Below are 17,666 nucleotides of genomic sequence, written 5' to 3'. Positions count from 1 at the left end.
ATAATTTTTTGTTGTTGAGGAAACTGATATTTGATATTTGATAAACGAATAAATAAGTTAACCTAATCCAATCAAACTTCTCATTTGTAATTGCTACACAAAATATTATTGGTTTGTCTTTCTTCTATTTTTGGGATTGCATCTTTATTATTATTATTATTATTATTTTTTTTTTTTTTTTTGATGTGAAGGATTGCTATTGGTTGACGTCAACAGCTCTTTTTTGCCGTATGTTTAATATGCCACATTATATCAGTTGTCAATGATGTTGATGTTCACATATGAAGGGAATCAAAAGACAATTTCACTTGTCGTTTAGAGATATTTACATTTCAATTGGGTCCCCTATTACTATTGATGATGTAAAGTTATAATTTGTACGGCCTTAACTAAGTTCAATACAGCTTATAAGGAAAGTATACATTTATCAACACTAACGAGAGACAGCAACTAGTCTTACTTACACAATGGTCTTTGTCACCGCTGCCACCGGCACCGGCACCGCCTCCAGTTTTTCTCCGGCCACCTACACTATATTTTGATAGGTGCAACTATAATCCTAACCTTTCCCAATAGGCAAAGCTCTCAAATGCCAAAGAGAAGGTAGGTTCCATAGCATGCTGTAACACCTTAAATAGACAATACTTTCACAACCAGCAGTACTATCAACTTGGCCACCAACAACAACATCACCACCACCGCTCCACCATAATCATTGGGACTCCACCATAACCACCACTACTGTTGGTGCTACCTGTCAGATTCCAGACCAAGTTGCCCACTTGCTTTGCACTAGCAACACACAAAATATGCCATGTAGCTTAGTCAATAGCTGTGTCTAAAAACTACTTTATGATTCCTCACAAAATGTCCTTGTTTTAATCAATTTTTACAAAACAATTCCTGAGTTCCTATCATCATTTACAGCAGTAAAGATAGGAGAGACCATGCTGAAGAACATCTTTGACCATTGTTCCATTGAAGAGTTGACTTTCTAGCATACATCAAGATGAAAAAATGTACAGCACGACGGATTTGGTGTGTATACAACAAAACCCCCAGAAAAATGACAAAAAATGACATATACAACAAATCTTACATCCAGGCGTCTCTTGATTACAGTCAATAACTCATGGGAGAACTACCCAATAACTTGCAAGTTGCAAGCAAGGATCTAAATTATAGACTCTCGGTAGAATCCAAGATATCCAGAAATCATTTCTTGATATTGTCTTTTAACAACTAAATAAATCAACCCCCAGCCCCACCATCATGCTATTAGAATGGCTCATTTTTTGCTAAGCAAGTCTAAATGGCTAGAAGAAGGGACAAGGTGGGATTTGGGAACAATCGTTCAACCCATGTCATCAAACATAATCTGGCAATGATGCGACCTTCTTGTCTACTCAGAAATTGCACAGACCATTAAAAAGTGGACAAATTCTCCTCTGCCACCGGCTTGAAAGGTTTGAGAAGAAAGGAAGCTATAGAGTTGTATCCATGGGATAGCAACCAAGTATGCGAAGGAACGTTGCAAATTCCTGCAAAGATGTAAAATTGTAATGAATATATGAAAAAATAAGGCTATACAGCAGTATGTTTAAAGAAAAGAGAGTTTTAATGGCATCCCATCAGTGTGAAATATCAACATAACATGATTATCACTACTAGCATTAAGGAATGGTGTTATGTTTATGACAACTCCTGGGAAGTAAGCAGTATAGAGGAGTCGGTGATGTTATGTGAGACACTGTAGAATTCTAGCTTTGACCTTGAGATGCTTAACTTCTTAAGCCATGCGACAAATTACAGCAGAGTGAAAAGGATCTTTAAATCAAATGTTTGAAAAAAGACTACATATTCAGGGAGGCTAGAAACATAATGAATTGATTAGAACAAGAACTCCTCGGACAAGGCCATAATATCATGTGTCCATTCTATTAAATCCCAATAAAATCTAATTATAAAATTTCCTATGTTATGCAATGCAGCCTCTATTGCAGTACCCTTGACCTCTAAAAACAACATAGAGAACTTAGGATGGGCATTTTTTCCTAGTTAAAGTCAAAAGTTTGACATTTTGGCCACGTCCAAGAAATATTGTGCATTACAGAAGCTAACAAACTGATTTATTGACATATAGAAACATACGATAGGATCCCTAATGAGGTGGATTTTTGAAAACAAAGGAGTTCCTCTAAAGTATATCAAGTTGATTAAGGATATGAGTTGTGGAGCTATAACTAGTGTGTGAAAAAATGGAGGCATTACAAACGAGTTTCCTATGACTATAGGTTAGTATTAAGGATCAACATTAAGTCCATGTCTCTTTGCAGTAGTGATGGATGAGCTCACTAAATTGATTCAAAATAATTCTTTCGATGAATGCTTTTTGCAAATAATATAGTTTTAGTGGATGAATTAGATGTGGAATTACTGTCAAGTTAGCAATTTAGAGAGATGCTTTAGAATCTAAAGGCTTCCAGCTAAGTAGGACTAAAACAAAGTACATGAAATAGAATACTTGATCAAGAGATACCGGAGAATGTAAGATTTCGGTATTTCAATAATTCTTAAAGATGGAAATATTGAAGCAAATGTGAATAATAGGATAATAGCGCAATAGATGAAATGGAGAAGCACATAAGGATTATTTTGTGATCGTAGAATACCTATTTAGGTAAAGGTAAAATTGAACAAGACTACCAAAAGACAAGCTATGATATATGGTTAATAAGCAAGATGCTTATAATTGAATGTTGCAGAGAATTTTAGATGGATAAGTGGATAGAAGGAAAGATAAGATTTGAAATGAGGGAATTGGCTTAAAGATAGGGTCCCTATTGATGAAAAATTGAGGAAGGGTCGAATAATATGGTTTGTTCATGTTCAGAGGAGAACGATTAATGCACTAGTGAGAAGAGTTAGTTGATTCAAATTAAGGAAACAAAAAAAAAAAAAAAAAAAAAAAAAAAAAGAAAGATAAAGGAAGACCTAAAATAACATCAATATAAGTAGTAAAAAAGGAAATGTCAGTTAAAGAGGTAACAAAAAGTAGGACTTCGGATAAAATAGAATGGCAAAAAAGAATATATGTGGCCAACACTGACTAATTTGTTTAGGATCCATAGTTGACCCTAAAATATATGAACAAAGACTTGGTTGTTGTTGTACAAAAGCTAACACAAAAGGAAAAAAGTTAAAATTCAAAGTAGTGTACAAGCTTAAGCTTACATTCCTTATCCCTAAGCTTAAATTCAAAGTAGTTGCTATGGAGATCTAGGATTGAGAAGGATGCCCTTTGGAGGCAAGTGATAGAGATGAAATATGGATGTGTATTTTGGAGGGGGGGGGGGGGTTGGTGTACCAAATCTGTTAATGGTCCATATGGTGTTGGTTTATGGAAAAATATCAGTCGGGAATGGCCTTCTTTTTCACGCCATATTCTGTATGATATTAGTGACGGGTCTAGCGTGAAGTTTTGGCAAGACTGTTGGTGTGGGGAGACATCTCTTGCAGTTAGTTATCTTAAGTTATTTAGATTTTGCAGAGATAAGGAGGCTAGTGTGGCTGCACTTATGAAGTACACCAATGGTGTCTTTGTTTGGGATATCAGTTTCTTTAGGAGTGTGCATGCTTGGGAATTAGAGGCTATGTCAGGCTTCTTAGATACCATATATGGTTCTTCAATAAGGGGGTTTGGTGAGGATAAGATGTGTTAGAAACCTAGTAGAGATAAGGGGTTTAAGGTTAATGATTATTATAGAATTTTAGTGGGCTCTACTGACTTCTGTTTTCCTTGGAAAAACATTTGGAAACAGAAGATTCCTTCTCGAGTAGCTTTCTTTGTTTGGACTATTGCTTTAGGGAAATGCTTGACAATTGACAATTTACGAAAAAGGAAGTTTTGGATATTGGATTGGTGTTACATGTGCAAGTGTAATGGTGAATCAGTTGACTATCTCTTCCTTCATTGTTCGATTGCTATGGATCTATGGGCTATGGTTTTGGGTTTATTTGGAGTAAGCTGGGTTATGCCGCAATCTGTTTTGGGGCTCTTAGAATGTTGGCAAGGCAGGTTTGTCGTCATCGAAATAGTTTTGTTTGTTAATTGTACCCATTGCTTAATGTAGTGTCTTTGGAGGGAGAGAAATAGTAGGTGTTTTGAGGATATTGAGAGATCCATACTAGACCTCAAGTCATTTTTCTTTAGCACTTTATTGGATTGGTTGGTTGCTATGCAAAACCAATCATTCCTTCTTATTTTGATTTCCTTGATTCTTGTAATTTTTGTCTTTGAGTTGTTGACCCCTTGTACATCCCTGTGTAATAGGGTGATCCTTTTTTGATATCAATAAAACTTATTACTTATCAAAAAAGTGTACAAGCTTAGGCTTATGTGGGTGAGTGGGTGTGAACATATATATATATATATATATATTTGTGGAGAGAGAGAGAGAGAGAGAGAGGGTAAGGTTGCCTATCAACCAGACCTTGTAGAAGCAAGAGCCTTGTGTATTAAGTATGAGATTGGAGAATATTCCAAAATTTCAATTAAGCCATTCTAAAATTTTGAGTAATTGTAACAAGGAATTTGATTGATGACAAGACAAATGTACCATCAGGAGGCATAATTTGCATTGTGGAGAATGATAAGGAACAAACCTGAAAATGTCCTAAAGGGGAATTTGATTGATGACAAGACAAATGTACTATCAGGAGGCATAATTTTGCATTGCGGAGAATGATAAGGAACAAACCTGCAAATGTCCTAAAGCATTTTGTGCACGAGGCTCTGCCATTGAAGCCTCAAAATCAATATAGAAAAGGTAGTCAAAATATCTGCAACCACAATCACAAAATGAGTTAATAAAAATCAAACGCTATCTCATTCTCAACTAATGGAAAAACCTCACAATTTCTTAAGTCGACAAGAGCACACCACAAAATATTCAATAAGGTCAAGGATACACTTTAACTAAGTGAACAAATTGGACTAGAAATAAGAATGAAGAATACTAATTTGATAGGTGCAATACAACTCCTGAGGTGACAGATTAAACGGAAGAAAGGCAGTGCATCACCCTTAAATTCCTGTACCAATGACTTCCCTTCAGGTCTCCCCACTATGCTACAGTTGTGAAAACAGCCTCTTCAGAAGTGACGGTTTCCTAATGCAGTCAAGAGGTCTAGTAACTTCATGATTAAATTTAAATAAGAAGAACAATCTTCTTTCTAACTGCTTAAGGCTCTGTTTGGTTGGAAGGATAGAAAGGTAATAGAAAAGATTTTAGTTAGAGTGACCTTATATAATACCATAATCCCTTTTACTTTACTTTCCCTTTCCACCATGTGTGTTTGGTATAGAGAATGGAAAAGTAAAAGGACAGAAAATAAATATAAATTTCCATTGTTTGGTTGAGAAGCAAAATTAGAGGATGGAAGATATAGTTTGTATGAATTTACTATCATGTCCCTATTACATATTTATAAGAGGTAAAGATGACATATCATAAAAGTTAACACACCACACTTAATATATTATTTAATTTTTCTTTATTCATCCATTTTATATATATAAAAAAAATAATAATAATGTGATTACTTAAATTGATTCGGGAAAGGATTCCAAAAGAATAAAAATTAATAGCCTCCAAAAGAATATCTTTCCCGCCAATGAATAGCCCATTCTTGTCCTTGTCTTATTTCTATGTTTTTCATTTTTCTTCTGCTCATTGGTTCATGCTTCATGCTTTCAACGAATAAAATTTGCTGAGTATAGTCAGAGCGGCAGATGTAAAGGTAGAAAAGGTCATTGGGTGGTAGACAAATGTTAGTGGAAGGGCCTTTAAGTCATTTGACTTCAATGCCCCCCTTTCCTCCTCATTTTCTCCCCAATTTGAGGATTAGTTTTTGTTGAGACCGGATGAAAATCACCCTCTCCCTCTCCCCTTCCTTTTCCTCTCCCCTTCTCTTGTTAACCAAACAATGGAAAGCCAATATGTCATCTCCACTTTTCCTTCCTATGTTTTCCATCCACCCCCAACCCAACCAAACAAAGTGTAAAATTCTTTACAAGGGGAAAATTGATGATGATCAGTTATGGGATAACTGCAATCAAAATTTAATGTATTAGAAAGAAAGAGAATTGTGTTGTTCTAGAAAGATGCCATTGGTGAGGTGTCCCTAGTGAGGTGTCCAAATTCTAGACTCTTCTAGAAGAAACTATTGGTGAGGTGTCCCTACCTGCTGTCACTATCAGAATATTATTTGTAATATTTTTTAAATGTTCTCCTATATATATTATTTGGATTGGGAAAATATCAAATATAGAAATAGTCATTTTCTTTCATATTTTTCTTCTTACATGCGTCTTCCTTTTCACAAACATGGTATCATAGTAGGGGATTTGAATTGACCCTGGTCTTGACCGATTCTGTATTCTCTTTTTTCTCTCTCTTCATTTTTATTTTTTAACCATTTCTTTCTGATGCAGGAGGTTCTGAAACTTTTTTTTTTTTATTGGGCTGTTTGGGGTTTTTCCGGAGGCGGTTGTGGATGAACACAGTAATTTGGGTTTTGAAAGATGGTTTCGTGATGAGTGGAAAAGGAAAAGAGAGGGATTTTGTTTTTTGTTTTTTTTTTTTTTAAATTGTATCTGTTTTACTTTGATATCAAATTGATGTAGGACAATCAAGAGGAAAATAAAAGAACAAGTAAATTAAAAGATAAACCCTAAAAATCAGTACTTAGGGCTTGCCTGAAATCAACACCAAGCAAAAAACTTAGGCATCAACACCTTAAGTGTTAGGAATCAGCACCCAATGTATTGGAAAATCTTCATTCTGAAATTTCATTAATCAATCGTCTTTCCTCAAAATAAAAATAAACCAGGAGCTTATATAGAGCTAGTGCTTCCAGGAAATCAAGAGATAAAAGATACTAATAACTAGTGAAAACTAATCCTAACTGAACTCAAATACTAATCCCTATCTAATCTCAAATCTAATTCCCATCTGAATAAACATCCAATATCCTATGAGATAAATACAAAAATCTGAAAATATAAATTTTAAAATAATTTTGGTTTTGCTCCTGCATCACTTTCAGTTCACTCTATTTGATTTAGTTTGGATATGCATTAGTTGTTATGAGTAATGGTCTAACTCTTCTAAGTTGAATGAAGACGTCAGAAACGCCTATTCATCGCCATTATTGTCATTGACGATTGGTAGTAGAGACAGCAATGTTTCTTAAAAACATGGTAGTGTTCATGCTTGGTCGGTCGTATGTGAGAGAATTTCTGGTGGTTTTGAGGATGTTCAAGGAAACTTTGGTTGCCTTAACGAAAGCACGGAGGTTTCCGATGTACTTGGAGGAGGAGGTAGTTTGACCATCAATGACCCCTTTTTGAGCCGACATGGTCACCGAGAGTCATTGAGTATAATCAGCATTGACAATCGTGGGAGTTGACAGGGAAGACCCCAATTTGGTTCATAGTGTCGGTTATTCAATATCTCAAATTAGGATAGGTTAATCAAGAATAGGATACTTTTGTTTCGGGCTGTTTGGTTATCTCAATGTGCTTATTTGGTTACTTGTACTGCGTATTCCTCGTTCTAAATAAGGATATGCTTGATCAGGATAAGGGTGTCTATTGTTTTAGTTTTTATCCTACTATTTGTATTTTTTAGGATCTCTAAATAAGTGTATGATTGGTGTGGGGCATGAAATTGGAGGTCTCTGCTACTCAAATTTTGCTCTTATATTTCCTCCACCGCTCCACAGGCAAATCAGTGTTCCTTATCTCCTTTCAAGTGGCATTGTCAACTTGGTCGCCCATCTCTGTCCACTTTGAAGTGTCAAGTTGGAGTCTTGGTTATGTATCTTCCTTGTCAAGGAATCATGTTAGTTTAGTATACAACATCGTTTCTTTTTCTGTCTAGGTTGGTTGGTTCGGGTCTCTAACCTAGTTGAATTAGTACACTCTAATGTATGTGGTCCCTTTCATACAAGGAAGCACAATTATGGATACAAGCACAGGTACGGGTACGGTACGATGACACGGAAATTTTTGGAAAAGTAGGACATTGGTATAGAAGGAATACATATATTAATTAATTATTAAATATATTTTTATTTATATTTTCTATATTTTTTTGAGCTTTTATTTTATTTTATTAATATAATGTTAAACATATATCAATTTAAGAGAAATAGTAACATATTTCCAAAGAGGACCTTCATCCGAAGATAATGAGCTAGTAGCCTCCATTAAAAATTAAGTTTAACCTACAAGTATTTTGAAAAAATCATTCTTACTTATCAAAAAAAAAAAAATATATATATATATATATATATATATAAAACTAAATAAGTCATCAACATTTATTTTTAATATACCTATTAATTAAAAAATTATTTAAATACCAAATGAAAGATAGATGTGAGGTCATGTGTAATTTATTATCTCAAGACATGGGGAGGGTGTATGAGTGGACAACATAATAAAAAGAAAGCAATTTGGGTGTGTCCTGACTGTGTCCCGAGTGTGTTCAAGCCATGTCCTTGCCATTAAATAAAAAAAAGTTTGGGACACACGTGCAGCCGTCTCCTAGGCGTATGCCGTGTCGCGTACATGTTCGACATGGGCACGACAAACAAATTGCCGTGTCCATGCTTTCTAGCTTTCATGTTGCGTCCAATAAATTTCAATACTTTGTTACCTTTGATGATGAGTGATGACTACTCCCGAATGATTGAGTTATTCATAATGAAAAATCGTTTTAGTTAATGTCCATTTTTCAGCTTTTTCACAAAGATATTACAACTCAATTTGGCCAGAAAATCCAAGTGCTGCAATCTGAATCTTTGACAATGCTAAAGAGTATGTATTCAAGGAGTAATTATTAGGTACTCCCGGAGCACGATATTATGGTGTTCCATTCTCTTACATTCATGGTGGATCTCACTAATTAAATTCATGGTGGGATCCACCATAAATGTAAGAGGGAGCGCCATGTAGCATTATACATCAGACCACTTGATTGGATCTTCCTTATCCAATATCCACTCGCATGACTTCCTTCATGGTGATACAGTCCTTGTTTTATGGTCTCCATGGTGATGTATGTGGTGTACGAATTTTCTCGAAGAGATATTTATGGGTATTTTCAGAGGTTACGAGGAGTATATGTTGTCCTTGATGGTTTTGTAAAGTGCCTTAAGGTATAGTTGGTTGACAAAGGATACACAGGCATATTTATCCTGAGACCTCTCTTATAGCTCTCAATTCTATTTGGATTTGAATTTGGATTTTTATTGCTCTTAGTCATTCTTGGTCTTTATACCATCTTGATATCAAGAATCTTTCTTTTCATTGAGATCTTCAGGAGGAAATATACATGGATCAACCACTTGAATATGTTGTTACCTGTAGTGAACACCTTTATGTTGGCTACAAAAGGCTCTATATGGTTAAAAGCAATCCCCCTGTGCCTGGGATAGATTTAGTATCATTGTGCTTATGTGCTCTTCGCTATTTCCCTAGAATTGAAGTCGCTTGTTCTTCTCAAGGAATTTCTCTATCTTAAAGGAAATATGTAAATGATCTTCTACATGAAATTGGCTCTTAGGATCTCATCATGTTGATACTTCTATAAAATTCTACTGCTAAACTTGATAGAGAGAAAGGAGAATTCCTACTTGTTAAGTCTTTGTTTGTTGGCTTAATTCTATGCCAAATTTGCGTGGAACTTTTGCTCAATTTTCATGTAATTTGTGGGGTTATTTTTTTAATTGGGTAGATGTACTTGAACCTAGTCACTTTTGCTGAAAGGACACATGGCAAAACAAGGAGCTACCTTTGTTATTTGCAACTCGTAAACAACTCGGGACCAAGTCGCACTTGTGAGTTAGCCGAGGACAGAACAATTATTTCAGTTATATCCCTTCGCCAATTCACTCCCAATATATATATATATATATATCTTTTTCCTACACAAATACACTAGAGAGATAGAGAGCAACTTTCAGATTGCCTCTTAGAGAGAGAGGAAGCCATTTTTGTTGTTTGAGCCAAACACATCTTATCTTTCTTCTCCTTCCCTCTCATCATTTCTATATCCAAGAGAGGAGATTTTAACCATCACTACCTACACCTTATCTGAGTGTTAGAGAGTTGACTGGTGTTGTAAACCATTAGGAGCTACAGTTCAAATCCAAGTTTCATTGGGTGACTAGCGGTTGATTGCTTAACCGGCAAGACTCTGTAGAAGAAAGGACTCGGTGAATTCAAATGCTAGCAGTAGCTTGGATGGCTCGAGTACTTGGGGAGATCTAGGCTTGAAGGGTCTATAGTCAATCTTGTACTACATCTATTCTATAGTGCAATTCCAACATACAGGGTTGGCGGAAAGGTTTTTCACTGGGGGCTCCGGTTTCCTCTTTGAAAACACGTCTTGGTATCTTTGCATGGTTTGCGCATTTATTTTTTGCACTTTATATTGCATTATTGCTTTATATTGTTTATTGCAAACCATGGATTATGAAATCGGTCAATCATGTATATTGCTCTTTAATTGTTTTTTTTTTTGATAAGTAATAAGATTCATTGAAATCAAAAAGAGAGGAACACTCAAGTACACAGGGAGTATACATGGGTGAACAAATCAAAAACGAACATTACAAAAATCAAGAAAATCCAAAATAGAGGAAAAAGGATGGTTTCTCCACACAGAGAACCAATCAAGTAAGGTTCTAAAAAAAAGAAGCTTGAGATCAGGCATGGAACGCTCCTTGTCTTCAAAACATCTACTATTTCTCTCCTTCCAAATACACCACATCAAACAATGAGGAACAACCATCCATAGATTTCCATTACGATGGCGACCAAAACGACCTTGCCAGCATGCCAAAAGCCCAACAACAGAGAAAGGCATAACCCAACAAACTCCGAATAACCCAAAAACCATATCCCACAACTCCAAAGCAACCGGGCAATGAAGGAAAAGATGGTCAATAGTTTCACTATTACACTTGCACATGAAACACCAGTCCAAAATGCAAACCTTTCTTTTCCTTAAGTTGTCAATAGTCAGACATTTCCCCAAGGCTGCTGTCCATACAAAGAAAGCCACTCTAGAGGGGATCTTCTGCTTCCAAATGCTTTTCCAAGGGAAAAACTGCTCACTATGGCCAACTAGAAGATGGTAGTAAGCACTAACCGTGAACTCCTTACTCTTACAAGGCAGCCAACGTCTCTTATCCTCCCCGATCCCTCTTACAGTAGTGCAATCAATGGAATTAATGAAACTCCTGAAAGCTTCCAATTCACGGTTATGCACCTCCCTACAAAACTGAAAATCCCAGTGGAGAACTCCATTGGTGAACCTCATAAGGTCCACTACACTTGCCTTTTTGTTGCGGCAAATCCTATATAAATCAGGATAACGATCTGTGAGAGGGGAAGATCTACACCAACGATCAAGCCAAAATTGCACTTTTGATCCATCTCCAATTTCATACAGAATAAACCGAGATAAGGAGTGCCACCCTCTTCTAATATTTTTCCACAAACTAACTCCATAAGGACCAGAGAAGGAGCTAGAACACCAACCGCCCCAATCACAACCATACTTCACCTCTATCACTTGACGCCAAAGAGCATCCCTTTCTTGCCCAAATCTCCATAACCACTTCCCTAATAAAGCTACATTGAAGGTTCTCAGGTTTCTAATTCCCAGCCCACCTGAAGAAAGCGGAGTACATACTGTAAACCAATTAACCAAATGAAATTTGGGCTCGTCTCCTAGGCCAACCCCACAAAAAGTCTCTATGAAGTCTAGCAATATGGTTGGCCACAGATGCAGGAATATGGAATAAGGAAAGGAAATAAGTAGGGAGATTAGAGAGAGTGCTTTTAATCAAAGTGACTCTACCTCCCTTGGAAAGATATAATTTTTTCCAACCTGCTAATTTTCTTTCCATCTTCTCTAGAATTGGATTCCAAATAGACTTGTCCTTAAATTTTGCCCCCAAAGGAAGACCCAAGTATTTCATTGGGAGAGATCCTTGCTTGCAGCCTTAAACAACCACCAATAGATCCATGTTATGAACTGCCCCCACAACCACTAGTTCAGATTTACCCAAATTTACCTTCAAACCAGACACAACCACAAACCAAATGAGCACCATACGGAGAATCAGAATTTGATCAATATTAGCATCACAAAAAATCATAGTATCATCAACGAAAAGAAGATGGGAAATCATCAAAGATCTTCTAGAGGAAGCACCTACACTAAAGCCTGACAAACGACTCTCATGGACAGCCTTATCCAACATTCTACCAGCTGCTTCTATAATCAACACAAATAATAAAGGGGACAAAGGATCACCTTGCCGCAACCCCCTAGATAGGATTAATTGTGATTAGGTCGCAAAATTTACTATTGGGGTCTAATTATTTGCCTAAGTTGTTAGGTTTTGCATTTTCACTACTGATGTCAGTCTGGGGATTGTTTGAAAGTTGATTTATCCCACCACTAGCCATCCATCCTAATATTACTTATGTCGTTGGTGTTTAGTCACTGATGCTTCTCATCAACCTTATTTTGAAGCGGTCTGTTGTATCTTACATTAACAAAAGGATGCTCCTAGCATGGAATGTTGTACATGCGTTTTGCTTCCTTGTGTGTGACTAGTTTTAGTATAACATGGGCTGGTAGACACTTTGTTCCTACTGATGTTAGTCAATACTAGGGATTAGTTATGAAGTTGATTTATCTTACCATTAGTCTTCCTTCCTGATATTACTTATGTCATTGGTGTGGTTAGTCACTGACGCTTCTCATTAACCTTATTTTGCCTAAGTTGGGGTCTAATTATTACTATTGGGGTCTAATTACTGTTGGGGTCTAATTATTTGCGTAAGTTGTTAGGTTTTGCATTTTCACTACTGATGTTAGTTTGGGGATTGTTTGAAAGTTGATTTATCCCACCACTAGCCATCCATCCTAATATTACTTATGTCGTTGGTGTTTAGTCACTGATGCTTCTCATCAACCTTATTTTGAAGCGGTCTGTTGTATCTTACATTAACAAAAGGATGCTCCTAGCGTGGAATGTTGTAAATGCGTTTTGCTTCCTTGTGTGTGACTAGTTTTAGTATAACATGGGCTGGTAGACACTTTGTTCCTACTGATGTTAGTCAATACTAGGGATTAGTTATGAAGTTGATTTATCTTACCATTAGTCTTCCTTCCTGATATTACTTATGTCATTGGCGTGGTTAGTCATTGACGCTTCTCATCAACCTTATTTTGAAGCAGTTTGTCGTATCTTACATTACCAAAAGGGTGCTCCTAGCGTAGAATGTTGTACATTTTGCTTCCTTGTGTGACTAGTTTTAGTATAACATGGGCTGGTAGACACTTTGTGGGTGTTGACTTCTGGCTATTAGACATTGGTTGGAGATATTCATGTTACTTTGCACTACAAAAAAGTAGAATTTCGTTGCTCATTCTAATGTTGCAGCTAAGTATATATCTATGGCTCCTATTGCTTTAGAAATGTTATTAGTTCCTTTTCATTTTCTCCTTGATGACATCGGTATTGATGTTCCTACTATTATGTGGATGTATTGTAATAATCAGGCTGCCATCTTTATTGCTAACAATCTCATTTTCCATATGCATACCAAAAATATCTAGGTTGACTAATTTTATTCAAGATTTATTGATAAGGAAACGAATTGTTACTCTCCATGTTCGCTCGAATGATTAGTTGGGTGGTATTCCAACAGAGCTGTTAGCTTGTGCCTTTCAAGCTGCGCATGTTTGATCTATATGCTCTAGCTTGAGAGTTTTTTATATTAGCTTATTATTCTTATATTAGATTAAGGTTATTCTTGTAATCAAGTCATATCATTTTAATATATATATATGTTACGATGAAGAGACTAAACAATTAAGCCCTTAAACCTTTTCTCTCTCTCTCTCTCTCCATTCTTCTTTTCTCCTTTCTGCTCTCCTAACCCTAGTCTTTCATATTTTACAGCTCAATTAAAGCATTGGCATTGAGCATGAGATTTTTTAAATTGCTAATGATTATTTACTTTTAAGATAATGGACCACGATGGGAAAAACGAATTCAGAAAGTTTGGTTCTAAAGGCTTCAAATATCCTACTTTGGAGATAAGCTCCAATTAAGAACAATTGCAGTGATGAAAGAAAATTCAAATTCAAATCCAACAGCATAATTATACAATTGGCTTAGAGTTTAGAGATGCTGGGACTGCACTTTCTTAGTTTTTCTAAGCTAACTGCATCAACATGTCTAAAGTATATTAATTATGTGTTCCAAGCAACATATTTTGACCAAAATCACTCCAAAGTACTACTTATGATTCAAACCAACTAGATGACATGTATTGCCTAATAGAGAACTTGATATCCATTTTTTTTTTTGTAATAAGTCGTCAAAAGAAGACTCACTTGGCACTTCCTGTGTTGGAGTCATCGACTACTCTTAATGGCCGTTTCCTCTGCGGTCGACTTTCAATCTGAAACAGCATAGAGATTATAATTCATGGTCAAATCTTTGATATTATTATTTTTAATAAGAATGGTCAAATCTTTGATATGAACTAATAAAAATGAACTGACTAAAATACCTTCTTCAAATTTATGTCCCTCAGTGCAAACACTGCCAAGGCTTTAAACAATACTCCAGGGCCTTCATCTAAAGTAAATACGATGCTTGTCTGAAATTAAGGATGATGATATTCAACTATAAGAAAATCTTTAGAAAACATGTAAAATAAAATCTCTATGGGTAAATGAACCTCTTACCTTAAAGGGTTTATTAGTTCTTGGAATTATTGGATCCCTTGCAAGTACCAGATAACGAGTAACATTATCAAAGTCATCCTGAATAAACCAAGGAATTGAAGCAAAATCAGTAGCATTTCTTATGACCAGAATAACATCATAACTAGGCAGCATTTGGCATCTAACTGACTTGGTCAGATAGTAATCTATTGATTGGTTGGGTTATCAATCAAGAACTTTTATGGGGCTAATTCTTCAATGAGAAGATTCTAAAAATGAAAAATGAATACTTCAAGAGAAAATGGTCTGAGCTAAATTAATATATTTAAGGTAGCCTAGGCAATCTAGATTTGCATTACATGAACCTTAAATCGCATACATAGACTACGGTGGTGTGAGTCCCACATCTAAGTTTTTGTCCCCCTGAAGAAAAAGACATCAATTAAAGGAAATGTCTCAATCATAATGACCAGGGAATATTTTGATAAGGGGTAGTTCATTGACTAAAGTGATGGGGTTAATGCTTCAATGAGACAATTCTAAAAATAAAAAAAAGAATACTTCAAAAGAAAATGGTCTAAACTTAGCTTGGGAATAATATTATAGGACCTTGAATATATATATTAAGTGGGGGAGGGGGATTTAAACCCCGGACATCTCCATTGGAAACATTAGGAAGCGCCAGTTGACCCCTTTTTTTTTTTTTTTTTTAATTTTTAATTATTTATTTATTAGTAGGAAGTGCCAATTGACCTAAAGGCCATTGGCAGGATCTTAAATAACACACACTTTTTCACATTTTTACCAAATGCTTATTTATGGTATTTAAAATTGTGTTTTCAAAAAGCTGTTTTTCAAAACAAACTTTTAAAACATCTTATCCAAACAGACCCTAAGAGCTTTTGTAGTTTAATCGCGTTACATGTTTTATATTGAGAAATCCTATATACTCAATATTTTCACAATACTTTCAAGGTTGTTATTGGTTATTAGTGGTGTATAAAAAAGTAATTTCAGTAGTATGTTTAAATTAAAATTAATGACAACTTACCACCTAAAATTTGTTGTAAAAGTATTATGAAAATATTGTAGATATAGTAGTTCTCTTTTATATTACAAAAAAACTAAAAACTAATTAGTAGGGGTGTTCACCAAATCGTAAAAATCGCACAAATTGCAAAAACTGCACCAAAACCGCTTGCAAAATGACATAACCGCGCCGCAATACAATTAACAATGTACCGCACCGCACCGCATTGCATGATGCAGTGCAGTTTGTGGTTTTATAATAAAAAAACCACACAAACTGCACCATCTCTATATATTAATATTTTTTTAATATTATATATCTTATTAATAGTTTTATAGGTCTAGTTTTTAACCCAAAAAAAAAGTTTAATAACCCAAGTAAGTGTTGATTAGGAAAGCCAATTCAAAATAAAGAAAAACTAGATCAATAGTTTAAGACTTGGCCTAAAATAAAAGAAAAAATCAGTTTTGGGTTGGGTAAAAAAAACCCAAATTTTGAAAAATATACTAGCTTCAAACCACATCTTATACATCATACTGCACATGTGACCACAAAAATGAGGTATGGTGCAATTATAGTTTTGGCTAAACTCTAAACCGCACCGCATTGTACTGCACTGCACCACACATGTGACCGCAAAAATGAGGTACGATACGATTATGGTTTTGGCTAAATCGCACTACAAAGTGCGGTGTTAAAAATGGCCAAAAACCACACCGCGAACACCCCTACTAATTGGTGCCTTGGTCAAATCTATATATAATATAAAATTGAAACGTTTGACTTTTTGTTAACCACTCCTTATTATGTCACATGCCTACATAAATTAATGCCACGTTTACATTTAAAAACACCAAACAGTTGTGATTTTTCATTTTCAACATACACATTTTTGGCCAATAGACACATTTTTATTCAATAAGTAGCTTTTCGTTCAATAGATACATTTTCGGCCAATAGACATATTTTTAGTCAATAAACACTTTTAGGTATATCTAATATAAAGGGTTATGATCTTTAAATAGACACCTTTTGGTAAGCACATTTTCATTCAATAAATATATTTTCGATCAATATGCACATTTTTCATTCAATAGGCACATTTTCAATCAATAATCATCTTTTGGTATATCCAATATAAAGGGTTAAGACATTTTAATAGATACCTTTTGGTAAGTACATTTTTATTCAATAGATACGTTTTTTGTCAATATGCACATTTTCGGTCAATAAACACATTTTTATTCAATAGACACAATTTTCGGCCAATAGACACTTTTTGGCATATATATTACAACATATTTTATATATACCTATTTATAGTTTATACAACACAAACTAAATTAAAGATGCAACATCCAGTCTATTGAAATGTCATTGCTATCTACATCCTGTCTCTTTTTCCTTCCCACAAAAAACTAATAAATAAAACAACATTACTTTCTACGGCCTAACTAATAAAACTTTGTGCTATTTCTTTCAATATCATTTTTTTTTTTTTAATTACATGCATTTTTGCTTGCTACTCCAACTCAAAAATAATGCATTTTTTTCCCTAAAACTCATTCAGTAACTATTTTTATACATTGCACGAATTAGCAACTAGTAATAAAAAATAATTATAAATTATTTATAATAAAATTTTAAAAAAAAAATCAATATCATACTCCGTCCAATAATAGCATATTTTTTAAAGAATTAAATATACACTACGTGTAATGTATGGTGGTCCTACCACAATTCCTTGACATGGTCCCCCACAAAATGCGAGTTCAATGTTCGAGGTCGCAGTCTACCGTTTATTC

At 35.0% G+C, this 17,666-nt stretch overlaps 1 protein-coding gene across 1 annotated transcript; it reads right to left on the bottom strand.

The window, feature by feature from the left end:
* Positions 1 to 833: 833 nt before the first annotated feature.
* Positions 834 to 15,020, bottom strand: LOC136070081 (arogenate dehydratase/prephenate dehydratase 1, chloroplastic-like). Its single transcript, XM_065779452.1, has 5 exons — positions 14,853 to 15,020; positions 14,675 to 14,764; positions 14,496 to 14,563; positions 4,761 to 4,842; positions 834 to 1,541 (listed from the first exon to the last, which is right to left on the bottom strand). The coding sequence occupies exons 1-5, from the start codon at positions 15,003 to 15,005 to the stop codon at positions 1,485 to 1,487; spliced, it is 450 nt and encodes a 149-aa protein (XP_065635524.1). The 5' UTR covers positions 15,006 to 15,020; the 3' UTR covers positions 834 to 1,484.
* Positions 15,021 to 17,666: the final 2,646 nt, after the last annotated feature.

The sequence above is a fragment of the Quercus suber genome, unplaced genomic scaffold (genome assembly GCF_002906115.3).
Source record: "Quercus suber isolate HL8 unplaced genomic scaffold, Cork oak 2.0 scaffold_208, whole genome shotgun sequence".
Taxonomy (NCBI): Eukaryota; Viridiplantae; Streptophyta; class Magnoliopsida; order Fagales; family Fagaceae; genus Quercus; species Quercus suber.
This window is presented reverse-complemented; position numbering and strand designations above follow the sequence as displayed.